Source organism: Pogona vitticeps, chromosome 2 (assembly GCF_051106095.1).
Source record: "Pogona vitticeps strain Pit_001003342236 chromosome 2, PviZW2.1, whole genome shotgun sequence".
In the NCBI taxonomy this organism is placed as follows: Eukaryota; Metazoa; Chordata; class Lepidosauria; order Squamata; family Agamidae; genus Pogona; species Pogona vitticeps.
Window position 1 is genome coordinate 76,671,495 of NC_135784.1, and position 27,871 is coordinate 76,699,365.

Consider the following 27,871-nt stretch of genomic DNA (forward strand, 5'->3'; position numbering starts at 1 on the left):
GGTAACCAAATGAAAAAGAGGGCAGAGTTCTTTTAATTCTAATAGCTGTGTGGAAGAGGAAAGGTAAGCCGGTGTTTTAAAATCTGCACCTGCTTAAAATGTTTCTTCTGAACAAATAACAAAGGTGCAGGAACAGCTGCCCCTTTTTGTCTGGTCGCTTTAACACTGTCCTAAGGGGTAATGGGAGGCCTGTCCATAAATACTTACTGGGGGCCGGGTGTTGTTCACAGAGTCTGCAATGGAAAGGTTGAATCCTGCTTGGGAAGGTATAATGGTGCCAGCGGTGAGATTGACACTCAGGAGGGGCACATCACTCACAGATACATGAAGCTTCAAGTCATTTAGTGTCAACGACTGGTAAAGAGAACAGAAGTTTTAATTCTATTCAGTTATTTTACTGAGGAAAGAAAAATAATAAGCAAGTACGTACATCCCAACCACCAGTTCAATATTAATCCCATCAACTACACATAGAACAAGGGGTGGGGGCTGGACAAACATGGATCTTGATCATGTAGATACAATGAACACACTGGTTCCCCTGTTGACATTTCTGTGATCATAGACTTGGAGCCAGTGAGCCACATAGAAGGTTAAAGGGCTTTTGTTACGGGGAAAAAGGGCGACCTTAGCCTTCATCCATGTTAACAGGGACATTTTAGCTCCCCAGAGTCATGTCCGGATGCAGAATTCCCACTTAATTAGACCTGCAATGTAGGCATTTAATGATATTGTCACTTCAATTGGAAACAACATGCCCACATTTCAGCCACTTGCCATGTAAAAGTTGTCCGAAATAATCTACTACTTTTGGTCACTGATTCTTTGCGCGCACACTCTCTCTCTCTCTCTCTTTCTTTTTTCTTTTTTTGCCCCAGAAATTGTATGTTTGAGGATAAAAATGCCCTGTGCCTTTTTTCAGAGAACCATGATTCTGAAGAGCAGAAATGTCATACTCTCATTTTTAACCTGCTGGTTCTATGGGGAGGAGGCGCATGGGAATTTTCAGTGGGTTCAGGAAATAGCATGGTATGGACATGTAACCCTAACCTAACATTCAATACACTGGAATTCCCATGAAGTCAGAAAATATCTGAGAATTCACTGAATGCAGAATATTTTTTTAATACATGTGGATGAAGCTTCATATAAATATAAAAAATGCCATTGATTATTCCAAAAGGTAAGATTGGTTTAGAATAGATCATTGACCCAATGGTTAGCAAACCAAGGGCTCATGAATGGAGTGGATGGAAGGTGATAAAATAACCACATCGCTCTCCACCCCAACGAACCCCACCTGCGTGCAGAAGACTGGGCTACAAATTCTTCTCTCTGTTTGGACAGCCCTCCAGGGAACCCTGTAGTTGCATATTGTATGGGCTTGTCAGTCTCACTCTCCTTTGTTTCCTTTACTGCTTTCCTTTAGCAATCTATTCGAATCACATTCAGAAACTTATACACTCACACTAGATTTATTCAATTCTCTGCTGAAAAAATTCTGGTACCCTTCCATCAAGAGAGTTATTTTTAAAGCCAGAAGATTATTTTAAAGGCCTGTCCTTAGTGAAGCCTTTGAAAATACCGTGCAGCACAACTGCATGGGCTTCTTCTGATCATAATTTTCAAAGCTGTTCTGTGACAAATCTTATCAGTGATATTTAAATGCAGCACAAACAGGAACAAGACGCCCCCCTTATGCTACTGCCGTTGTTTGGGTAGAGAGTACAAAGCAGTCTAGCTAAAAACTCAACTCCTGATTTGGAGTTCTACAGGCAACACAGCAAGCATGCTGGCGTTGTTATTTTGCTGTCAGGTCTTCTTCAATCAAAGAACTCTCACAACTACGTATGATTTGGCAAAAACACAGAGAAGCTATTGCTATGGCTCTAGATGTCTCCTCCCGCCAGCACTTAAAAACCTCAGTGGGACTTAGAGAATAAATATTAAATTCCATCTCTCCTTCTGATTTTGATTTGTTTAGGAGAACCAGATTCAGTGTATGTTGACACTACACCAATCATTCACTTTTCTTGACAATATAAGCCGTAACATTGTTCTGTTAGTCATTCCTTCATTCCACCATGCAAACAAGATTAAAACCATTCAAGTTCATAGTACGGAACAAATCCACTACAGTCCCCTATCCATTCCATAGTTCTTACAGCGTTATCCCCAAAGCCGGAGTTCAGGGGTGCAAAAAGGGTCTTATAAGTCGTGTCTGTGAGCAGGAAATCAAAAAAATCTGCTCCTTCCTGGGTAGCATTGGCGTAATCCAGGATCATCTGAAACAAAGACAGAAAACCCATGGTTAGCCTCCAACTATGAATGTAGCCCATTGAGTTAATCAAAGAATCTATCTCTGAGTAGCACCCACAAGAAAGGGCAAAAGTGCAAGGTTTTTTCTTACAACATCCCCTAAAAAGCGTACACTTATTTTGCAGGCAGGAGCAAAAATGTTGCTGGCCCCTGCAGATGTTTAAAAAAGCAAGTAGATTCATAATACTATTAAAATAATACCAAAACACTACTAGGTTATTGACTACTCAAAAACTGTTGTTGTTGTTCAAAAGTATCACAGTGCTTATGGACTGGAATTCCTATACTGTACCCTGCTTCTGAGTAGGAGACAGATACCAGATGTCAATTAACAAGTCACTGCTGGATCACAGAATCATAGAGAAACAGAGTTGGAAAAGGGGCCTATAAGGCAAATAAGTCCAACTACCTGCTCAGTGCAGGAACCCAAATCAAAGAGGGTCTGTCTAATTTTCTATTATGTCCAGTGCTGGAGCACTTGTCACTTTGTGAAGTAATTGGTTCCATTGCCAGGGATTATCAGGTGCACCAGCTGGCTTGGCATGCATTCAGGAATCTGAGTGGAGACTCAATAATTGCCAGCTGAATTTTAGGCCATTTGCCTTCCACACACATAACAAAGCGTCAAGATTTCGGCTTTGAATTTAATAAGGAAGGAGTAAGGATGGTTCCTTACTCTTTGAGCCAGACATCCTGGAGAGTGCAGTCAAGTGGGCCTTAGAAAGCTTGTCTAACAACAAGGCCAGTGGAGGTGATGGCATTCCAGTGGAACTATTTAAAATCTTAAAAGATGAAGTTATTAAGGTGCTACATTCAATATGCCAGCAAGTTTGAAAAACAGTGGCCAGAGGGCTGGAAAAGATCAGTCTACATCCCAATCTCAAAGAAAGGTAGTGCCAAATAATGCTCCAACTACCATACAATTGCACTCATTTCACATGCTAGCAAGGTTATGCTCAAAATCCTACAAGTTAAGCTTCAGCAGTATGTGGACTGAGAACTCCCAGAAGTACAAGCTAGATTTCGAAGGGGCAGAGGAACTAGAGACCAAATTGCTAACATGTGCTGGATTATGGAGAAAGCGAGAGAGTTCCAGAAAAACATCTACAGTACTTCTGCTTCATTGACTATGCAAAAGCCTTTGACTGTGTGGACCACAGCAAACTATGGCAAGTCCTTAAAGAAATGGGAGTGCCTGACCACCTTATCTATCTCCTGAGAAACCTATACGTGGGACCGGAAGCAACAGTTAGAACTGGATATGGAAACACTGATTAGTTCAAAATTGAAAAGGAGTACAACAAGAAAGCTGACCGCCGAAGAATTGATGCCTTTGAATTGTGGTGCTGGAGGAGGCTCTTGAGAGTCCCCTGGACTGCAAGGAGAACAAACCTATCCATTCTAAAGGAAATCAACCCTGAGTGCTCACTGAAAGGACAGATCCTGAAGCTGAGGCTCCAGTACTTTGGCCATCTAATGAGAAGAGAAGACTCCTTGGAAAAGACCTTGATGTTGGGAAAGTATGAAGGCAGGAGGAGAAGGGACGACAGAGGATGAGATGGTTGAACAATGTCACTGAAGCAACCAATATGAATTTGACACAACTCCGGGAGGCAGTGGAAGACAGGAGGGCCTGGCATGCTCTGGTCCATGGGGTCACGAAGAGTCGAACATGACTAAATGACTAAACAACAATAAAGGATGGGTCCTAGATCTTTCCCATCAAAATCCTAGTGCCTGCCACTTACGGACCAGAGAAAGGGCATGATCCTCAACATTTAGAAATATCAGCTAGAAAACTCCTTTTGTTCATTTTTCCTTATAAAACATTTTTGATGGCATGGGACTGTTTTTTATGTATGTTCAATGCAATTAGAGCTTACAAAGATGAAGACAACTGTACAAAAAAGCATAGTTCCATTTGTTCATCAATGTAATCATTTCAACCTTCCCATGATCACCCACATTGAAAATATCAACTTCATGCCATGTAATGGCTTATGTTTATTTCTACTATTTGTAGAGCAATAAATGCCCCCAAAAGCTGTCTATGGAGCAGAAGCCATACTACTGAAATAGGTGATCCCCATAACCATGTGCCCTAAAAACCTTCTCCCGAGGGTTTTCTGATCTACCAGAGCATATGTTTAGCACTGTGGAGTGCTTTGAGAAGGGGACAGAGAGGCAGGATGTCCCAATGCTACCACAAGCATAGTGCTAGATTTAGCCTCTTGACTGCCTCCTATTCAAAGCCTTTTGTATTTTTAACCATGAAAGGAGTCCACATACACTCAGCGTATACTGTAATGCTGTTTACTCTAAACTGAAAAATATATTCTAGGTCAGAGTTGTATTTGGGTCAGAGTTGGATAGCATCTCTGTTCATGGTGGTTATCCAATAAAAAGAAAGGTTACTTACCTGTAACCATGGTTCTTCGAGTGGACCTCTGTGAATTCACACATATGGGTTTAGTCTGCGCCTGCGCTGACATTCTCGGAGCATTCTAGAGCTAAAAGTAACAATTTTATGGTGTGATCCCCCATGAGGCACAAGCTCCTCCCACCCAAGATTCCCCTCAGTTCCTGCAATTTGTCCGCCGGGCATGAGAGTTATACAACAATAAGATACCCGTGACGACAGAGGGGAGGATGGGTGGGTAGTGTGAATTCACAGAGGTCCACTCGAAGAACCATGGTTACAGGTAAGTAACCTTTCTTTCTTCTTCGTGGCCTCTGTGAATACACACATATGGGTGACTGGCAAGCTTACTTACTGGCAGGTGGGACGTCACGGTAGGAAGGATGGCATCACATTTCTGCCAAATCTAGTGGTATTGCATGTACCTACGTGTAGCAAGTATTGCTCTGCAAAGGTAGATGGCATGGATCATATTGGTGCACGGTAGACGTCGAGAGTCTCGATTGTACTCTGGATGCAGCCGAGGTAGACAGCACTCCGTGGAGCGAGGCTAAAGCTAATTAGACGGTGAATCGTCTGACTGCTGCCAAGCCATAGATACAGCCTGGACCATTGATCTAGAGATGGATAGGAAGAAACTAGACTTTTGAAATGAAAAGAACGAAAGCATCAAAAGAGCCTGTCATCTGTTTAGAAGCTCTGGTAGTGTCCAGAGAAAATGCTGGTGAGCATCTTACATAAATATTGTGGAGCATGTGCTCTAAAGGAGATGATGGTGATCTGAAGAATGATGGTAAGATGAAGCATAGATAAACATGAAAATTAGTCGAATACCTCAGGAATGAGACATTAAAGTAGGAAGTCACTTTATCAGGAAAATTGAATAACAGGTGGATCAAATCACAATCCAGCTATTTCGCGCGTTCCCTTGGCAGATATGACAGCCACTAGGAAGGCTGTTCAAAGTAAGTAATTTGGCATTTGAAGAGAAAATGGGCTCGAATGGCGGGCACATGAGTGAATTTAGAAATCTATAGACCATTGAGGAACAATGTGTTTAGATGGAGGACGGGTGGTCCTGAGTCCTGTGAAAAGATGTTTGACCCTAGAGTGAGACAAAAGTCCTACCTACCAGAATAATCTGGTTAATATGCAACAATAGCAGATATATAACATTTTAAAGCATAAACAGAAAGCCAAGTAGGGCAACAGTTTCTAAGAAAGTTGGTAAGGTAGTTCTTTGTTTCAGTATATTTAATAAAGATTTATTTATTTACACATCGACATCGAGTTCATGGTTTTTGAGCTCGATCGAGCACTGATGCCAAAGTGGGAGTATTTCCCAGGTTGCCTAGTTCATGGAAGTTAGGAGGTGAGGAACCAGAGGGAACTGACATGTGTCCGTCTATATCGATCTGAGACAGGCAAACTAGGACCAAGTACCTCAAGGAGGTATTTGGATCGCATTTGATTAGGAATGATGGTGATGGAAGATTCTCCGTAGAATGAAATGTATCGGAGGGAAGAGTTATGGCAAATTCCCTGTCCACTGCAATATGAATATATCCCCAACAGTGTTTCCGTCCGCACCTGCACAGGAGCAATAAAACCTGTAGTCGGCGTACGGACCCCAGTGAATACATTGAAGGTTGATACTTTCCAATGGTGATAGAACCGAACTTGCAGTTACTTGGATTAGGGATCCTGTAGTTGGTCAAAAGGAAAAGATACCACTATTGGAGTGGTTCAAGGCTGAGTCTGGATTGCTTTAGCACTGAAGCCGTGGAGGCCATGAATTTGGGGAGATGATTGCTAGTAATAATAATTTTTTTTAAAGAAAAACATACGCTATAGTACCAGTACAGGTAGATGTCCATATCTCGCAGGGGAAGGTTATTATCAAACTGATGTCCTGTACCATCTGAAAGACCTTGCAAATGTTGAAAAATTGAATGGCAGTGAAACCTTAGGAATTACTGAATAGATAATAGTGTTGAGGCTGGAATCTGAAACTTGCGGTAGAATACACATGAAAAGATTTCTGAGACCAAGGATGGGACGGATGCCTCTGTCCTTTCTATGTATATAATAGCACAGAAGTAGAAGCCATGCATAAGCCAGATATAGGACCTTGGATTATGACATGTTTGCCCAGGAGGCAAAGGTCTCTTCCTGGAGGATATAGACAAAAAGAGTGAGTCTAACGTTACTCAAAGGGGAACAAAGACAATTATATAATGTAACCTTGAGAGATGTGGTGACATTCTTGTATGAACCGAAATGTCTGGGAGGCTGAAACTCCAGATATGGTTGAAAGGACTATGGGTAGAACTGAAAGAGGGATGAAAGGGCTGTCGGCCCATATATAATTTAGCTGTTTTCCTATTCTGTGTAAATAATAATAATATTTCTAGTGTCACCAGTCTAAGACTGAAGAGACTGGTACCATGTAATGGAAGACATTCAATTCTGTCCTGTGTGTCCTTGATGAGCCAGTGGTTCGTGACTAGGTGAGCCTTCTATAGATACTAAGGATGCGACAGTAGTTGAAGCCCTTTGCATGTCAAGCAGCAATCCTGTGTTGCTTTGCTAGAGTCGTGGTCTCAGAGCAAGAATTTCTAAGCTCTGTTTTAATGGATTTCAAGAGAGGTAGAATTTGAGACCAAAATTGCTCCAGGTAGGCGCCTATTGTGATTGATAGTTGGCCACATGGAGCAGAAGTGAATGAAGGGAATAAGTCTCCCTGCCAAAGACATCAATGTTTCCGTATTCTTATTAGTAGGGTTCAGGGAAATCATTTCTCGTTTTGGATAAATTTGTTCTACGATGATAGAAATGGGACTGGAGTCATCCCAAAATTTCTATGTCATTTCCTCGTACCTTGTACCTGTAATACATTCTTCCTAGATCTTTAATAGGAAGTGGCTTGGTGCAAGCATCCTTTATTAGCTTCAGCTCAGCTAAGTGATGGCTGGGTCTGGAAAAGGTGGTTCCTCCATTCCCAATAGACGGGATGCGGTGAACCGAGAAGTGAGCTGTGCGAATGAAAAGAAGCACACTGAAGGTGACAGAGGATGATAATGGATCGCATCATATTGGAGGGAGATTCGTTCAAGGAGTGAGATCCGAGCTTATGTCCAGAATTGGCAGATTCGAAGCCAGGACCAGTCGTGCTCGATCATAATGGGCCTTGACACGAGATGGATTGGAATTTGGAAAGCATCTTTTCCTGCCAAAGTGTTATATGGTAGAGAAAAAGAACAAAAATCTTTTCCATGTTGAGGTCGATCCTAATGGGTTCAATATACATCGAAGATAGTGGCAAAGCTGGTAGCTACGATAGAAAGAAGTCAAACGGACTGACTGGTCAACAACAGAGAAGTAAAGAGCCTGCTCAGTTTGCAGTCCTACCAAAAGTTCTGCCGGTCAAGGCACTGCCTCCCCACATGTCTAGGGGTGGTGGCTGGTAACTTTGGGGTTGAGGCGTTTAACGTTCCCGGAACGCCATAGGCTGATGGGAACATCTTCAGGCTCTTGCAGATGTTACAGCACAATGAATGTGTCACCTTCTAGATCCTGAACAGGTTATCAAGAATAACAACCTTTTTCTGGCTAAAAAGCCATGCACCAACAAATGGCAGGCCCTAACCTGTCAGTTGCTTAGACACTGGTTTTCAGGCGTATCGAGCAGCAGTGTGCTTGTGATGCACCTACAACAGTTCCTCCCAGTGATGCGGAAGGCCTGAACTGTAAGCGTGCACATGAGCTACCTGCAGGGTGGGCAGAACCAACTCCATAAGTGGTGATAAGCCCTCATGGCAGAGGAGTACGTGGCTACACGGCGACCAAAAACAAATAACAACGCTGACCAAAGAACTCATCTGTTGACAGTAAAGGAGTGTGACCATCTGTGACAACTGAGAGGGGTGTAGGAAGATTGGTTGGAAACTCTTCCACCCCCCAGCGACTCATGTGAGTCTCAAACCTGAATGGGTCAACAGCAGGTTTGATCAAGGCTCCAAACATTATGATGACGGAGCCGAGTTCGAGGGAGCACTACATCTTTAAAGTGCATGTGGAGGCATAAAGCACTCCATAGTCCATGGCTCAGAATGATGCCAGGTAGAGCGGGATGGTGATGGTGGCCGAAAGCTCATAGCTCCTATCCCAAACAAAAGGGACTGGTCCTACGCAACCTTGTCAGTGTGACAGGACCTACCTGAGGAAAATTATCCAGACTTACCTGACAGCGGCAGGGTTCTCGGGTGGACTCTTGTGAGTCCTTTCCTTATGAGCCAATGCGGGCACTGGCAGCTGAGACAGGGCCGCAGGCTACTTTGTGAGCGAGCCCATTGATAAAGAGGGCTGTTTTGTGCCAAATTAACAGCCACCTGCAGGTGCTGCCCCAGGCAGGAATATCACCGACTAGCAGGGCTAGTGGTGGGAGTTGCTGCAGCCCCCCTTTCAGAGGCAAACTAGGGCTGTCAAATGCTGCCAGAAAGCTTTCACCTCGGCATCTGGTTTTGGAAATAGCAGCCACGTGAACAAGGCCTCTGATAAATCAGGCCCAATATACCAAACACCCAAGGGCGTTACCCCAGACAGGCAAAGCACTGACATGCAGGGCTAGCCACAGGAGATGAAGGGGCCCATTGCATCCCCAAAGGGAAACCCAGGCCTTACCTTATGTTGCTGGCACATCTGCAGCCTCGGTGTGCAGTTCCCTCCAGAAGTCGCAGCTACATGAGCAGGCGCACGAAGGAGGGTTGGTGTGCGGCACTCACACACAGAGGCGCTTCCCATGTCAGGAGGAATCACTGACAGTCAGGGAAGGTGACCAGGGCAACAGGAGGCCCTTCTCCTAGGGACAGGGCGACAGAGCCCTAACTCCTGCAGGGTCCCTTGAACAAGCCCCTTGAAACAATCATCCATTGATGATTCACCAGCCTCTCTCATGGTTGCTCATAGAGAGGGTGTGGTAAGACATGCCTCCTCCTTTTCACTCTCTTCTCCTCATGAGATAGAGAGACTTAAGCTCCAACTCAGGAACGTCAAATGCCCGCCCTCATGTAGGGCTAAAAAGGGCCATGGCCGGACTGGACGGTAGCGCAGTCACTTAATGGCCAGTTGGAGCAGAGGCTATCAGGCGATCCCGGAGTCTGTGCAGGTAGAGCTGGCACGTCGTCTCCTCAGAGGCAAATTCGCTAGCCTCTGGCGAGGATTCCTCTGTTGATGTAGACTTCGATTTTAAGGACTCCTTGGCATTGTCGGGTCCCCTACTGTGGCCTGCACCTATCTGGGTAAGATGTAGCTTACTCAGGCAGAAAATCATTAATGTGCCTGAGAGTCAAAATGAGTAAGCCGAAAAAGGCGGGAAAGGAGAAAGAAGCAAACAGTTGAAGCGTGTGTGTGTGCGGGGGGGGGGGGGGGGGGGGTAAGCCAAATAGCTGGCAAGTGAAAAGAAAACAACTCACGGGGGATCGTAGATTAGATAATTGAGAAGGGAAAGAATCCAATTTAGAGGGAATTGATCAATAAGATAAGGGGAAAAACCCCTGTGGAAATAGCTCTATGCTCTGTAGAACTTTACAGCACGGCGGAAAAAAGGAACTGAGGGGAATCTTGGGTGGGAGGAGCTTGTGCCTCATGGGGGATCACACCATAAAATTGTTACTTTTAGCTCTAGAATGCTCCGAGAATGTCAGCGCAGGCGCAGACTAAACCCATATGTGTGTATTCACAGAGGCCACGAAGAAGAAGGCATAATTTCTTCTCTAGCTAACTTCCACGACCCACAAAGACACAAAACTACATGGAGAAAGTCAAGAGCAGGCATTCTGTACTCCTCACTAGTCTACAGCAGCACAAGTGTGAAACAACCACTTACAGAATAGTAGACTGAGAAGTTGGCGTGATGGCCCAGCACAGCCAAAAGATTCCCTATGCATGTATAGCCATCTCCAATAAACCCATCCCTACAGTCACATTGTACATCTGAAACAGGAAGAAGGCAACAGTTTTAATGGTTAGCAAGTGCGTATCAGACAAGCTGTACTTATATTAAAGAGTTGTAATGCAGCCAGAGGATATAAAACAGAGTCCAATGGCATAGTGGTTGAACTGCAGTACTGCAGTCAAGCCTCTGTTCACAACCTGACTCAATCCCAATGGATTATGGTAGCTGGCTCAAGGCTGACTCAGCCTTCCATCCTTCCAGGGTTAGGAAAATGAGTACCCAGCTCCCTGGGAGGAAAAAGTGTTTTTTGCATAATTATTTTGTAAATCACTCAGAGGGTGCTTTAACACTATGGGACAGTATATAAGTTGAAACAACAACAACATAAATAGAACAGAATTCAGGCAAATGAGCATGAATTGGGCTTAGTTTCACCTCTCTGTTCTGTTCTGGAGTTATCAGATTTTAGACTCGTCCTCCGGCAGAAATGGAGGTATCATGTTTGAGTCACACTTACTGAAATATCATTATTTTTGTATTCACCTTGAACTCTGTAGCAGTAGGCATCCCACCTCTCACTGATATTAGTCCGGAAGCCATAATTCACAATCCCAACATGGTGAACGCCACACTTCTTACTTGGGTACACAGTTGGATAACCTGCAGTCCAGTTATAAAGCCAGCCTACTACGCACCGGTGAAAACCCATCTAGAGAAAGAAAGAAGGAAATAATATTTTTAAAGGGCTTCTGTTGTCTTCCTATATTCCACTCTGTCCACTGCTCAACAGGCTCCCTCATTACAATTCACCTTCTTCTTACACATTCTTTTTGCTTTCCTCAATGAGGCTGCTAAGCCCCATTGGACCTGGAGGGGGCAGTATTTCATTTCATTGACATGTCATTTGCACCACAGTAATGCTGCTGTGCCAGATGTTAGTCAGAATTTCACTGTGAGGAAACCAGTATTGTGGCTGGTTCATTCAGAATAAGCCAATGGCCCTAACAGATCCCCGTTCTGGAATGAGGCAACTGACCCCTGGTGGGGCTGGGAATCCCCTAAGAGGAATATTTGAGGCTTTCTTGAGTTAACGGAGCCAAAGGTCAACCCACAGAAGCACACACGTGGCTTATCGACAGAAGCCAAAGACAAACAAGAGTTTTGATCTAAGAGGAGTTGAGTTCCAGACAAGTCCCCAAGGAAGCCTCCCCTGATACCTGCTGTGCAGCAGACAGCTGCTGAAGGGTGGCCAAGGTAGCTCCCTCAGCTGCACAGCCAGCTTCAGCCTCTTCATAGCTTAAGAGGTATTTTCCCTTGGGAGACTGAAAGTGGAAGACTCCAGCGGTTTTGTCTGCAGAAAAGATAGGACACAGTGTCACTAAAATCATCATTTCTGAAGATATAGATCTGACTGGGAAATTGCAGTTTGACATAGAGATTGGGGGGAGGGGGGTTGGAATTCTTTGGACTAAATCTCCCAGAATCCAACAGCCTCAGGATGCTGAGAGACGTAGTTCAGAGAAATAACTTAATACGAAGCTCCGGTCAGAGATGCCCAACCTATATAAATGTTGATCCAGGTCTCAAAGGAATGATTTGGACCTCTGCACCAATATTTTCCTCCTTCAGCTGTTTGCAAACCTGTACTATAATCCAAAAACAATATGTACGCTGGAGACATTTGACTGATTAATAATACGTACCTATTTTGACTGCAGGAAAGTTTGAAGAAGAAAAAAAGAGGCTCAAGTTTTGACACACTGGCTTGTAACTCTGCATCAGCAGAGATTTGGTGAGTCAATTCTTCTGTAAGTTCCATTGATTTAATGGGCCTACTCTAGATTTGACTTACTATTGAATTTCAACCCTTTTGTCAGGGACAACAACGGGGGGGGGGAACGGAGGGGACAGACTGATAGAGTATTGGGTGGAATACAGGAATAGGGTCAAGGAAACTGTACTACCTTAGTTGATAGCCCCTGATCTAATGTGGGAAGATGTGATGTATCCAATTGATAAAGAGAAGAGAAGTGGACATCGTTAGAACCAACCAAGCAAGCAATCATATTAAATTAAATCTTTAAAAATTAAATTTAAAAAATAAAAATAAAATAAATGGGAGGAACAAAGGAAGAGATCCTATCAAGCTGGATAACTGCTAAAGGAAGGAATTCTGACAATCGGGCTATACCAATCATAAAACAGTATCTGGCATCTCATGCAAGCACATGCAAACATGTATAAAAGGCATAAAAGGATAAAATAAGGGTAATAAAAGGTAATACCATTCTCAAAAAAGAAAAAAGAATCAAGATGTGAGAGTAACTGAAAGGACTTATGAAGCAGGCAATAAGTTCTGGCTTTCCGTGGCTTGTTTAATGAATTTAGCAGTTCTATAGGATATATACTGTAGCACTTTGCACCAGCTAGCAGGAATAAGATGGTGCATAGAGCGGAAGTGTTCTTTATTCCGGCTGCTAAGGGCTTTAGAGGGAAAACAGTACCAAGTACCTCCACTCTTCAAGTCAAAGAATACAGTGCACTAGGCCAGCAAGCTTCTTTTGGTACACGAGACAGAATATCTCAAAAATGTTTTCCCCCTTTTCCTGGCAATAAAAAAAAATGCAACCACAATAAACTGGATAACTATTGGGTGCTCTTTCAGGACTGTGGTGACCCTCTCATTCCACCTCATGGTAGGGCCAGCCCTGAGAAAAGGATACCTCCGTGCTGTCACTTAAAGTTACATGACTGGCGCAAACACAGGTACCATGGAAATGCAGGTCTGTGCAAACAGCCTCAGCGTGGCATTGCCCGTTGTTTTCCAAGCAACGATCTGTGGGTGGGATGGCCTCCTCTAGGCACTGGATTCCATTTCCCACATAGCCAGCTTTGCACTCGCACCGCCGAGCATTCTGCAAGGCAAAGGAAGACACGCATCATTGCCCCTGCGTCACCCCAGAGAAGAAGGCCTCCAGGCCGCCAACCAAAAGCGGCAGCAACCAAGGGCCACCGTGCAAAACACGGTTCAACACGAAGCCAAGCAAAACAGGGCGTTAAGCAGCTAAATCACTTAAAGCTTTTACAATAAATAAAATCACATGTAACTTTAGAATATAATTTCAAGGATCTCAAGTTTATTTACTTAGAGATATACATATGCTTCCCATGACTCAAGAATGGCACATTGACCTCATGATTTTTTTTTCAGAAGGCTTGAGATTTGTAGGGACTTCATTGCTGCTTATAAAAAATAGCTCTGAAACCTTGAAGAGATTCAAACCCTTTCCTTTCTGAAAAGGGGGGGGGGTCCTTTCCCACATGCAGTCCAAGAGGAGAATGTGACCAGTAAATGAAGGATTCTCCATCCTCACTCCCAGGGAAGGGAAGGGGGAACATTAAAGTTGACCCACTATTAGAGCTTCAGTTATGTTAGTGACTGAAGCCGTCTCTCATGTCCAAGAAACCAGACTTGCAAAGCAAATGCAACCTGAAGACAAAGCAAACTAAGGTGCAAACCACAGGGGGTGGGAGAAGCCACGGCTGTGAAAATCCCATGACAGAATATCCGCAACGTATCACTGTGTCCCCCTTTGTGTGAAATATCACACTCTATGTTTTCCAAAACTTGCTTTGCTCTCTCCCACTAAACATCTGTAAAAGGAGTCATGCTGAAAAATCTATCTCCGATATTTCTTCAGCCACTATCTGTTTTAGCCTAACATCGTTGCCACTGCTGAGCCCCCCTTGCCGCTGCCGGAGGGGTATACAGGCCGTCTCCAGTGCAGTGAGCCATACTTACAGGACCCGTGCTGATGCAAATGGCTTGCTCACTGCAGCCTCCATTCCATTCATCTGCACATCGGTCAATTGGGCTGCAGACATAGCCATCGCCCTGATAGTCTGGGAAGCAGCTACAGGAAACATCAGTTCCAACCTGGGTACAGTTGGCATGCTCACTGCAGCCCCCATGGTCAGTTCCACACAGGTCCATCACTACATGAGAAAGGGCATTTCAGTAAAAAGAGTCACGTCAAACTGTCACCTGTCATTTGAGGAACAAGGTCCACCTACTCATACTCTTTAGGCTGCTTCAGAAGCAGAAGGGAATGGATTCTCTCAAATTCAGCAACAGTTGAATGGATTTTTTTTAAAAAAAGTCTTCAACCAGAGTTCTAAGAATTCATCACACTTTTGAGCCCTCTCCAGTGAAATTTCAGCAGGATTTCCAGATTTTTAAATGCTAGGACAGATTTTGAACACATTGTAAAAATGGTTAAGTGCGGGGAAAATAAAAATTATGCAAAGAAACGCCATTCCTGTTTCAGAAAGTACTTGCTTTTGTGTTAGATTTGCTCTATTCAACAGAGATTTTACAAGAAGAAATCAAATAGAGGCAAATACTTTCTGAAAAGACCTAAGCAGTATCAGGTGGATAAATAACTCCTAAATTTCATTTTTAGGAGAAACAACCCTAGAGTCAGAACTCTGCATTTAAAGGGGCAAAAAACTTGAGAATCTGGGGAAAATTCCAAATTGTGGCTAGTGGTCTGCCCGTAGTTTAAATCAGTGGTTCTTAACCTTTGTTACTCAGATGCTTTTGAACTGCAACTCCCAGAAACCCCAGTCAGCACAGCTGGTGGTGAAGGCTTCTGGGAGTTGCAGTCCAAAACTCCTGAGTAACCCAAGGTTAAGAACCAGTGGTTTAAATTACCACAGACATTCAGGCCAGAACATAACCTTAGTGGCCCTTTCAGGAACCATTTTCTACAGCAATTCTACATCAAGTAATCTCAGGGGAGTGGCTCTATGGAAGAATGAGATTGTAAGGCCACACACCTCATGACTAGAGATGGGGACAAAGCGCCAAAATGGCACTTCGTCTTGTTTCATAGGTTGTCAAACTTGATGACCCACGAACCATGAATTGCCCCTCCCCCGTGACCTGAGGAACAATGAATCAATTCGTTATTTATCAGGTCTCTTTTCTTTTTTGCTTTCCCTGAAGAGGAGGGAAAGCAGAGATCAAAGCGATCCTACCGTGCTTTGATTCCTGCTTTCCCCCTCAACTTGCTAAGCCTGGCAGGGCTTAGCAAAAGGAGGGGGAAAGCAGGGATCAAAGTGATCCGCAGCAGCTGGGGGATCCCTTTGATCCCTCTTCCTTTATGCCATACAGGCATAGGAAGAGGAGGAAAGGGTAACCAAGCCATCCCCCAGCCCCGGGGGTGGGATTTAGCAAGCCGCTCAAAGGGAAAATCCCTCTCTGCTTATCTCCCTGAGGAACAGCTGATGCGCGGGGCATAAGCAGATAGGGAACAAAGGGACAAATATAAAAGGGTTTTATTTGTTCCTTCATATTCGTTGGGGTCTCTGGACAAGAAGAATACGAAGCAATGAATATCTGACGAATCAAGGATATTTAATGAATATCCTGACTCGTTTTTATATTCGTCCCCATGTCTACTCATGACCAGCAAAACTGGCTCAACATTTAAAGGAAGCTTTGAGAAGATTCTAGAATTGTACACCAGTGCTTAATTTTTTTAGCTCACTCCCAGCACTATAATTCTAGAGTGACGTTGTGACAGACAAACCGGTCTTAATGAGTAATAACATCCCACAATTTTTGATTGTAATGCTACAGTTAAAACATATACACACACTGTTACTGCAGAGTAGTCACCTGAAAACAATGGGCAAAATACAATAGTCCCAACCAGAGTAGGCACATTGAATGAACAGGACTTGTCTAGTCAACATGTAGGTATTCCCACTGATTGTGTCGACCTAACCTTAGTTGGCACTTAACAACTGGGTTTAGCCCAATGAAACCAAGCCACAAAACCAATTAAACCAAGCAAGTACAAAGTGTAAAATTCCAAATTACATTAGTCTATCTGTTGTTGTTACTAGTACTATCTTAACATTGAATGTCTTCAAAATGCCTCAGCATGGCAAGGATCCTCACAAATCCTTTAAAATATTGCATTCATTGTCACTATTCTACTCATACCTGTGCACATCAATCCATCCCCCTCATAATGTAGGTTGCATTCACAGGTATTGTTGGATCGGCAGACAGCATTAGGATGGCAAGCTGGGGAACACTGGGGCGCTGCAGCTAGACAGAACAAAAGCAGGAGAATCAAGCAACGTAACCCCATTATATTATGCTTTGGAAAGTCCTAATCACAGCAAATAGCCAAAGGAGGGGAGGGATTCAAGTGACACTGACACACACACACACACACACACACACAGATGTATATATGTATATGTATGTATATGTGTGTATGTATGTATGTATGTATGTATATATATGTATATGTATATATGTATGTATGTATATGTATATATGTATATATGTATATATATATGTATATATATATGTATATATGTATGCATGTATGTACACACACACACACACACACACCACGCTTCAAATGAAATGATGGGACAGCCTTAACCAGATTGCACAAAAACAGAATTCATAGCTTTTTCTGCATTCTTCCATGTCTTTTTTAAAAAGTATTTTATTTCAAGGAAATGCACTCCTCCTTTTTCCAAATCCAGCCATTAGTATGTTGGGCTTCATAAAACCTAATCTGTTTTTGAACAGTTTTAATATGTCAAGATTCTTGTGATGGAACCATCACCACCCAGTAGAGAGTGTGCTGAGTTTTGATGTGGGATATCTCACTCAGGATAGGGAGCTTGCTGCCCAAGGCCAAACTACAAATTATTGGCTTTACTCATTTTTAAAGGGGAAGGGAAAGGAAGATCCTCAAAATCTAAGCTCTGATGAACTTGGGGGAGAGTTGGCCCTTCCCTGCTTAAAGTCCCGAAATTTTCATTCCTTGGAAGCTCCATTTGCAGCTTCTCTCTTGGGGCAAAAAAAGAAGCTTATGGGAGGTGTTTGTTGTTAAGGGTTAGGTCTCCCTCCCCACCTACTGCCATTCTTTCCCTGCTATCCTCATGGCTTTTCCCCCTTTAAAGTATAAAAGCTGAATATCATCGTCATCGTCATCTTAGAACTGCAGAGCTGGAACGGACCCTATGGATCATCAAGACCAGTCCTTGCCAAGGAGGAACGGTGGGGAATTGAACTCCCGACCAGATACCTAAACCACTGAGCTATCCAGCAGTTCAATTTGACCACCTATTGAATAGCACAGGTTGTTTCAGGCTCATCTACTGTGGAGGTTTTCCGCAGTCCCAACAACATGTATTTGTATTTGTGAAAAAGAAGAGGGCAAACAGAATCCATATGGGGAATACCAGAGATATAAGGGGAGGAGAGACAGAGGGATGAAGGAGGGTACTTGGAGACCTTCTCAGTATGCCAGAACTTAAGACATATTAGTACAAATTATTCTTGTACCAGGATTTCATGATGTTGCCACTCAAGTCTCACATTCCTGAACTAACATAATTATTTGTGAAACTGTATCTGTTTGTTATCTTAACATTGAAAAAACCATTTTATTAATCTGGTGCTCTAAATCCTTTTCCCTGTCTGAATGGGGAAAAGGCTGGATTGGAATTTAAAAGGTCTGTCTCCCATATTCCCACTTCCCAATATGCCAATATATCATACAGGAAGACTTAGAGGTACCTTTTACTTAGAGGTACTTAGAGGTACTCTTTAGGGATACCACCATGTAATTAATTTTTTTAAACTGATGGAGCACATAAGCTATAGTCTACATACAGTCTTTCCCCACCCACTCCCATCTCCTCTGCTCTTTACTGAGCAGGGCAAGTTATTAATTTGCCAATATCCTGAAGTGGCTTGCTTATTAAGCCACTTCAGGATATTGGCAAACTGAAAAAAGGAAGGCTTGCTTTGGATCAATTCCAGCGACCACAAGCACTGGAACTGATCCAAACCAGAGTGGTTCTACCCACATTAGAAAAGTAGATGCCCCTTGACAGAGGCCAGTAAGGTGTAGATAGGAATGCTCTGGGGGTGGACAGGTGTACTCAAGCAAATATGTTAATAGTCCTTTTTAACAGTGCACCAGCCTGTCCCTGCAGCACTCCAAACAGCAGGCTAAACAATCTGTGAAGTCAGCCTCTAAAGGACCTTTTCCCACAATGCACCAATAGCCTGTTCAATATTTACATGCATGAAAGCTCTGACAAGGTGTCAGTCATATGCCTAGTTGTGCGTAGCCGGCACCTTAACATATCACCATGACAGCTTCTGCAGTTAGAGCTCTGTGCATGCACAAGTGGTGAACAGGATACTGGTCAGTATCCACCAAAACAGTGCTAGGATTGCTCCGTTGGGATTGAGCAGCAGTGAGTTTTACCTAGTGGGATTTCACAGTGCTCTCCAATCCATCCTGCGAAACAAAAGCAGAATCCGTCCCCATGCAGCCCTTCGTTGCATATCCCATTCTCTGTGCAATTGCATTCTGCAAAGGGAAGAAAAGAAGCCATCATTGTCTTGAGCTTGATCAATGGTCCTGATGACTGTATATGGCTGATGATTGGCTATTGAAGGTGCCCCATGTGGTGGCAGATGTGACCCATGCAGACTAAAATTATGCATTGGCAATATTTATATATGTGTCTTTCATTCTTTTAAACTGCTAATTATTCAGTTTCTACAAATGTAACAAATGGTATCATGCAGATGTCCAGTCACAGAAACTATTCCCTAACTAAATAGAGATGGCTGGAACCAGGCAAATTGCTTCTTAATATGTATACGGGATGAGAAAGCCATTAGCACTGTCTTCAAATAAGATAGCAAACAATGCTGTCTCCTATCTATCTATCTATCTATCTATCTATCTATCTATCTATCTATCTATCTATCTATCTATCTATCTATCTATCTATCTATCTATCTATCTATCTATCTATCTATCTATCTGTCTGTCTGTCTGTCTGTCTGTCTGTCTGTCTGTCTGTCCGTCCGTCTGTCCGTCCATCTATCTAACTGCCTGTTTACCCTCCCTCCATCCCTCCATTCCCTTCCCTTCCCATCCCATCCCATCCCATCCCTCCATCCCATCCCTCCATCCCATCCCTCCATCCCTCCGTCTGTCTGTCTGTCTGTCTGTCTGAATTATAGGCTGCCTTTCTCCTGATAAGAAGACTCAAGGTGGCTTTAACACACACTAAGTTATACATTAAAAAACAACTATAAAGCTGATTAAAATACATTGAATGGTTCAAAAGATGTAAAATGTTAAAAACGATCTTAACTAAGAAATGTCATAAATTATTCAGCTGCGCCAATATCCACCTGAAGCCAATGACCAAGTGTTCAGCTACTGCACATGGCTGCCTCTCATTCATTATGACAATTTAATGAACCGCGAATTGCCAGTAATCAGACTGCTGCAGGGAGGCCCAAGCTGCAGGCTCACCACTGAAAGCAGAGCTGTACCTTTGCACTCTGGCCCATAGTGGCCTGGGGCGCAGTGCTCACAAGCTGTCCCCATGAAGGTCGCATTGCAGCTGCACTGTCCTGAGCCTCCCTGCCCGTCATCGCAGGTACCACGATGGTTGCACGGGGCCTCCAGCCCACCAGGACACACTGAAAAAAAGCAAATCATAGAACATTAGCTGGATAAACATATAGTTTTTTTTTAACCTTTGAAGGTCACCTGGCTATGACTTTCATTGTTTTTAACAGGAGCCCTATTGCTGAGAAGTGGAAGAACAAAGGCAATGGATGAAATCTGTAAGAAGATTATGATTATGATCACTATGAGTAGAAGCCCCATAGTTGAGGAGTAGAAAAACAAATGTACTCAATGGGCTCTGTAAGAGGATAATTGATTACATTTCAATGTATTCTTGAAGGCTTACATTTCCTTTCATATTTTACAAAACAGAAATGCAGAGATCCCTGGACTGAGCTGTTCATTGCAGGCTGAGGGACTGAGTTCATGTTTCTTTGCTTCTGTAATTTATCTTTGTATTTATCTTCAGACTATCAGCATTCAGTTAAAAGGGCACAGGTTAACATGAAGTTTTGCATAGTATGGAGAAATTGCTTTAGGTGTTTAGAAGTATTATCCCTATACAGGGCCATCATTTGCCCACAAGCACATTGTCTAATATGACTTTTATATGTAACTGACACTAAAGCAAATATGCACCCAACTGTACCAAGATGAAGCCAGGAAAACCTAAGATAGCTAAGTTTTTTTTTCTTTTCCAAGCAGTGGCAAGAATTCAGCTTTTCAAGGTAAATTGCAAAAATGTTTCACAAGGTAAGGATATGTGATAAGCACCTGCCTTGCCAAGCCCCATCTGAAGCTCACAAGGGCTTCAGATGGGGTACCAGGCCCAAAACCCAGTTGGCTGGTCCCCTACAGATAAAATGATGTCATGGCTGTGACCACATGATGTCACTGGCTCCCCAACTTATTAACTGGGTCTTGCTTTAAGTGCCTCAGGCAAGTAATCTGCTTTACTTCCCCACTACCTTTCCTACATGGGAATAAAGTCATGTTGTTTCTGCCAGTAACTCACAAAGGACTGGGGAACCAGTCTCACTAAATTCTTTGGGCCATAAGTGTGAACGAATGATCTTAGGATTGTGGAGTGCAGAAAGTGAAGAGACTTTTGTAAATAAACTTTGCTGCTTTACATTTAAATTCAGTACAAATCTTCTGCCATGTTTACTTAGGGTAATCCAATATTTATGCATGGCCTTGTGGCAACTGGAAAAATTCAGCAGAAATTTTGGTGTGGTTGTAAAAAGGTCCCCAGGCACACTACTGCTGACTGGAATGTCCTCCTGCCTAACATAAATGGACGATCATTGCTTGAAAAAAAGAGACAGAGAAAACACCATTGAAGTTACAAGAATGTACTAGTAGGGTTGTAAAAATAAGGAAATGTTTCTGATTTTTTCAAAGATTTGTCTAAGATTGAAGTTAGTATACCACACAAACAAGGAGAGTATCAGAACGAAGTCTTGTTAGTAACAGTGGAAACCAATTCTTTAAACATAAGTATCCAGAAAGAGTTCATCAAAGTGCTACATTTTCCCAATAAAAGAGAAAAAAAGAAGATACATGACTCCTCGTGTGCTATACAGCAGAGGTCCCCAACCCCCGATCAGTGGCCCAGTGCTGGTCTGTGGCCTGAGCCAGACTGGGCCATGGAGACCCTATAGCATGTGCATAAGTGGGGGGGGGGGGTGCCCCGCCTTCCCCAACCGGTCTGCGGGGTTAAAAAGGTTGGGGACTGCTGCTATACAGTACTTATTAGATACGATCACTCCAGACACCATAAGTAAATCAAGAAAGGAAACCTTAAACTTCATTTTCGTGCCTAGAGGCCTGAGAATGATCCCTTACCCTGGCAATCTCTTCCATAGTGATTTGCACAGCACTGTGGAATCCACCTGGTGGCAAAGCAGGTTCTCTTGCATCCCTTTATCAAACTGCTTCCAAGAGGAGACCATCTGATCCCCTCATATCTTTGTACAGGCCTCCATTGTGCCTCCCGAAACCAATAAGGCCTCCTGCTAGTATGTCCATTCAATGGACGGCTTATGTACGGACCTCTCTGATACAAACAACTCTGGACGTCCCCCTAGAAAAAGCAATGACAGGGGTTAATGTTTCTTTCTCTCTTTAGAATCTGTTCTTTAGGGCGGTGCTGCCCATCTGGCATGCAGAAAATGTTGAGAACAGGAGAGCTATTACAACTAGTGGGGAACAGCCGGTCCCTGGCTCAGGCATTCCCTAGTCCTCTCTGGCTTGCCTCTTATACTCATTACATGGAGCAACACTGGCTGCCAGCTTCTTCCATAGCCAGTCTCTCAGTCTTGCCTTGGTAGATCTCAGTAGAGAACTCCCTTATCCCCATCTTCCTCTCTCTTTTCCCTCTCACTCTGTAGATCAGGGTGGAAAACCTTGCCTGGACTACATTCCAATCTGGTTGACAGACTGGTGGCTATCCCCACCCCATACCTCACAACAACCACTGAAAATGAGAGAACAGCTTCCAAACCATTCTTGCAAGTTCTCTGCAGTTATTTTATTTTTATTTCAATTTCTTTCCACATATTCAGTGCCGGGGCATTGCTCACAGCTTTGATTTTTGTTTAAAACTGCCCCTTAATTGCCTTAAGTGCATGAAAAAAAATCTTCATTCAGAAGAAAGACCTTCCTGGCTTCTTTCCAGAAAGTAATTACTCCAAATGAAGACTTCCTTGATCAGTCAAGGTACAGAAATACAGTTTTGGACAAAGGCCGTGAACAACATTTGACCTCTAAATTAAGTCAACACAAATTGGAATGAGCATAAAATAGCCTAAACTTAAAATAAGCTGGCAGGGTGTTTGGAAAGCTGCAATGCACATTTTCCACATCTTTGAAAAAGGAAGGAATTCCTTCAGGGGAAGGTTCTGGGAGACGGTTTGAAAAACTAGCTTGGGACGGGTATAGATGTTGAAATCTACCTTTGCTATAGAATGGACCAAACAGGCATGATATACAGTGGTGCCTCACAAGACGAGCGCTTCGTTTAACGAAGAAATCGCATAACAAAGAAGTTTTTGCGATCGCAAAAGTGATCACAAAACAATGTTTCCTATGGGTTTTTTCTGTGCTAACCAATTATCGCAAAACAAAGATTTTCGCACAGCTGATCGGCGGTTTCAAAATGGCCACCAGGTAAAAAAAATGGCCGCCCGCTGTTTTCTGGGAGGGATTCCTCGCCGCACGGGCAGCGAAAATGGCCGCGCTATGGAGGATCTTCGCTGGATGGTGAGTTTCAAGCCCATAGGAACGCATTAATCGCGTTTTAATGTGTTTCTATGGGCTTTTAAAAATCGCTTTACGATGTTTTCGTTCTACAGCGATTTCGCTGGAACGAATTAACATCGTAATGCGAGGCACCACTGTAATCTGTCTCTACAGTGACCACACCAATCTGTACCAACTTAACACATTACCGTATTTTTCCACATATAAGACAATACTTTTGTCTAAAATCTTTAGACCAAAAATTGAGGGTTGTCTTATACACAGAAGTAAGTTGAGGAGAGAACAAAAACAAGTGGAGAAGGAAAGGGATCAAAGGGCTGCAGGATCACTTTGACCGCTGCTTCCCCACCACTTCCTAAACCCCAGCCTAAGTGATCCTGCAGCTCTTTGATCCCTGCTCTCCCCCTCCTTTTGATAAGCCCCAGGCTTAGGAAGTGGTGGGGAAAGAAGCGATGAAATTTTCTAATTTGGGGTTACAAAAGTGGGAGTCATCTTATACATCTGGGCATCTTATAAACAGAAAAATACAGTAATCTGTTTCTATTTGTCCAATGTTTTTTCTTTCAACCTCTGTGGTTTATTGTTAATTTCCCCCTGGGAAGAGTGAAGAGTAACTTCCCTGGTTCTCTGATTTTAAACATCCAAAACAGGATGTGTCAGATATTAACACATATAGATACTGTATACTTTCAAAAGTGATCAGAAACACACATTAACTTGCAGTGGTTTATTATAACATAGTTCAAGAAAACCCTCTTATTATTTCTCCCATCTTGTCAACTCTCAATCCACATACCTAGAGAAATTAATATTTTAAATAAAAAAACATGTCAAGCTTACCAATTCTTGGGACCCTGGAGGACAAGGACGCTCAAAACCACAAATGCCACATACAGTATTCTGGGAATAAAGAGAAAAGGTATACACAGGATATAAATGACAGCTGCCTTTTTAATTCCAGTAAGTAGGAATTGCCTTTGCTATAAAGACCATAGCTATTCTTCACACTACAATATAGTACAAAAACTTGTAAATTGTTCTGTTCACTGATTTCTTTACGGATTATTTTAACTGTCTCTTCTACAAGTGTTTTTTGGGTTTTGTTTTGCTTTCTGTTTCTTTTTTTGCATTGGCATATTACGAAGCCAACAGTTTCTTAGAAGTCATAACTTCTTCTAAACTTCGCTAACGTCACTGTTTATGAAAGCTTCATTACCCCTGAATTCCAAACAAAAGACATGGCTTATTCTATTTTTATGGATCTTTTCAATGAGTCTGGGCAATCAATGACATTCTCAAGCACTCACCGAAACCTCAGTAGTATGAAACTCATCACAACGTGATCCCAAGTCTGGAGGCTCCAGCAACTGATCAACACCATAAGCAATACCCACGTTAAACTCCATATATCTCTGTACAATCCTTGCATTGCCGTTGTCCACCAGAATGTCCCCCTGCAAGGCAACAAGACAGAAGAAGGCAGGAAAGAAAGAATAGCCTGCTTAAGTCAATCCGCTATGTGAAATTCAGCCCGACCAATCCATGTCTTAGGCTTGCCGGCTCCTCCTTCTCACCACCATCATCATATTGCTTACAATTACTATTACTTTAGGAATGCCTTTTCCTAAATGTGTGTGTGTGTGTGTTAGGCAGTTTATAGGTAAAACATACAAAATTTAAAACAATATAAACAACACACAGACATTATATGCAGTCTTTATTGTTTTATTGTGTATATATATTTATTATTTATTTATAAGATTTATACCCGGCAGCATCTGGCAGCCAGGCCACTCTGGGCAGCTAACAACAACAAGACAAACAACACAATATTACGACACAATAAGAATAAAATAATACAAACATTCAACAGATAAAATAACCAGTAGGATAAATTAAAACAGATGGCTATAAAGTACAGCACCTTATCTCAGAAACAGACTCTATGGATTTGTCAATTGACCTAAGGCCTATGATCGCATCCCATCAAATGCATGAGAGCTCAAAAAATAGACTTTTTAATAAAATGTGTAGTGACACCCCAGGTTTCCTAGTATTTCTCTTTCTGTCTGCATCATAGCGTACAGCCCATCCTGAGGTGCTGAGAGGTATGGTCACTATCTTCAAACCACCCTTCTTTCTTTCTTGCCTTCTTCCTTCATCCTGCTGAAGTTCCTTACCTCCGTCATTATCTTCCCCTCTTCTGCTTAACTCATGGTGAGTTCTCCTTTCTCACTCTATGCCTCCTCTTCACCCTTCTTTCAACTACCTCCCTGTCCATGCCCCTTAGGTCACACCTGTCCCACAGCCTCTCCTCTTGGGAAATCTAAACTATAAATATTCTGACATCTTATTTTCTTTAACCTGGTTAAGAGAAATGCTTACTTACAACATTTGTTTTGCTGCAGCTAAATGAGATGGTTGAACCATGCAGTGTCCGTACGGGAGCCGACTCGGTTAGTTTAGAAGCTGACACCTAGAATCAAACAGAAGTGAGCAGTGTTGAGACGAGGTAAAAGATTCAAGACCAAACAAGCTTGTGTGTTTCTTGTGGTTCTCTCCGCAGATGGCATGAGCTTCACTGGAGGGTTTAATTTTTACACAAAATGGGGTGTCTATTACATGGAAGTGAAACCTTTCCTTCACTTTCTCTGTCTGTTACAGTTTCTCCCCATAGCAGCTCTGATTTTGGAAGTGTGTCAGCCAGGTGTAAAAAAATGCTGAAGGGAGGTCAAAGGAAGGACAGTTTCCTTCCACTCCCATCTCCCCCAAAATGAGATTTGCCCATCTCATTTTATATGCAAATATATCCACTCAGGCTTAAGACACATCCATAGGTCCCCTTACACCACAAATTTCAAACAGATCTCTTAAGATTCTCAAGAAACAACACGAGGAACACAGGCCAAACCTTGCTTTGATTCATTAAAAATAAAAAAGGTGAACAGATTGGTTCTAGTTTCCCATTCTTTGAAAACATTGACCAATTTGGCCATCAAACAATTACAGATCTTTTATTGATCTTCTTTTTACTAATTGAATAACAACAGTAAATTGTCCAAGCTTTACTGTAGTTGCCTTTTAGATAAGAAAAAAAGTGTGGGATAGTTTCTGTTTATTTAGTTGCAAGTTGTCATTCCTTATTAGAAGGAAACAGCATAATTAATGTTTCTGCTCACCAACTATTCTGATCTTCTCTTTTACAGTTGTTTAATTATAGTAACAACTGTACCATATGTTAGGCTCAACCAGCTACCTGCCCAGAAGCCCAAGTCTTGTTTCAGCATGCAGCCCCTCTTATTTGATTACATCAATTAATCAACTAAATTTACATTTGATTAACTGATACCCTCAACCAAATACATCTTCTGGAGGCGGGGCTTTGTTGCGGTGCTGCCAGCAACTCCAGAGAGGAGCTCTCTGGAAAAAGCTGGAACCCTCCGGCCCGGGATCCCCCTTTTGAAATGGGGATCAAAGGAGAGTCTAGAAGAAGTCTCTCTGAAGCAGATGGTGAGCAGCAGAAGGAGAAGAAAGGGAGGCAGACCCGGACTTTTTTCTTCTGAAGAAATCACCGTGCACGGACTGGAGCGGGCGCCATTTTTTGGCACTGAGCCGCGAGGAACCCTTTACCGGGGGAGAGGAGAGCAATCAATATAAACTAAAAATATATAACAAGTAAGTAAGCCGAAGCCTCTGATTTATGAAACAGCCTCATTAAGCTGAAATAAGAATGAAAATATTTGGCTGAAAGAATAAATGCAGCGGCGGGTTTATCTTATCAGTCTGACTCAAAAGCGAAACTAAGCTTCTCCAAGTGAACTATTAAAACACCAGGCTGATTCTAAAGCCGAGAGTCTGAGATGGAAAAATAAATCTTATGTTTCTGGAGAAGAATCCCAGATAGCAACACCGTCTGACTGGATTTAAGAGACTTCGGTGGATGCAGTGTGGTTGGGATACGTTACTCTTTGCCTTCTCTGGACTTTGTGAACTATAAATAATAGAATCTGGTGGTTTTCGGGAGAAGGAGCTGACGTGGCCAACTGGACTAAGGAGCATTAAGGGGTTAATGAAGATCACAAGACGAGCTCCAAGGACAATCTACTGGACAGTTTGAGACTCTGTGACTGTTGTTTTGTTTGTGACCGCGTGTGAGTCTAATAATAGAAGCTTGCTGAACTCAGGAGAAGAAGAAATAACTGCATCACGGTTCTAATTGATATTGTATTTGCTGGGCTAAAAGTTGATTTTTATACTACAATATTTGGACAAAGATTGGAGGGAGATCTAAGGGGAGGTTTATGATGAGGGGTTTGAATTGTTGATAAAATTGTGGAAACTGTGGAAGGATTTCTAGGGGGTGATTATTGTGGTATTTATACAAACCCCAAAGCCTGAGATGGACCCCAAAAATTCAAAAGAACAAATGGA

General features: G+C 42.8%; 1 protein-coding gene across 1 annotated transcript in view; it reads right to left on the reverse strand.

Moving 5' to 3' along the window:
• Positions 1-27,871, reverse strand: part of STAB1 (stabilin 1) — a 127,619-nt gene that overhangs the window by 5,872 nt on the left and 93,876 nt on the right. Inside the window, exons 52-65 of the mRNA XM_072989761.2 lie at positions 25,830-25,916; positions 24,748-24,894; positions 24,281-24,340; positions 22,025-22,262; positions 20,098-20,247; positions 19,010-19,114; positions 16,708-16,815; positions 14,497-14,690; positions 13,465-13,609; positions 11,912-12,045; positions 11,238-11,403; positions 10,626-10,732; positions 2,166-2,285; positions 208-354 (exon numbers count right to left, since the gene is read on the reverse strand). Of these exons, the coding sequence (XP_072845862.2) occupies positions 208-354; positions 2,166-2,285; positions 10,626-10,732; positions 11,238-11,403; positions 11,912-12,045; positions 13,465-13,609; positions 14,497-14,690; positions 16,708-16,815; positions 19,010-19,114; positions 20,098-20,247; positions 22,025-22,262; positions 24,281-24,340; positions 24,748-24,894; positions 25,830-25,916 (1,908 nt within the window). The remainder of the gene's footprint in view (positions 1-207; positions 355-2,165; positions 2,286-10,625; positions 10,733-11,237; positions 11,404-11,911; positions 12,046-13,464; positions 13,610-14,496; positions 14,691-16,707; positions 16,816-19,009; positions 19,115-20,097; positions 20,248-22,024; positions 22,263-24,280; positions 24,341-24,747; positions 24,895-25,829; positions 25,917-27,871) is intronic.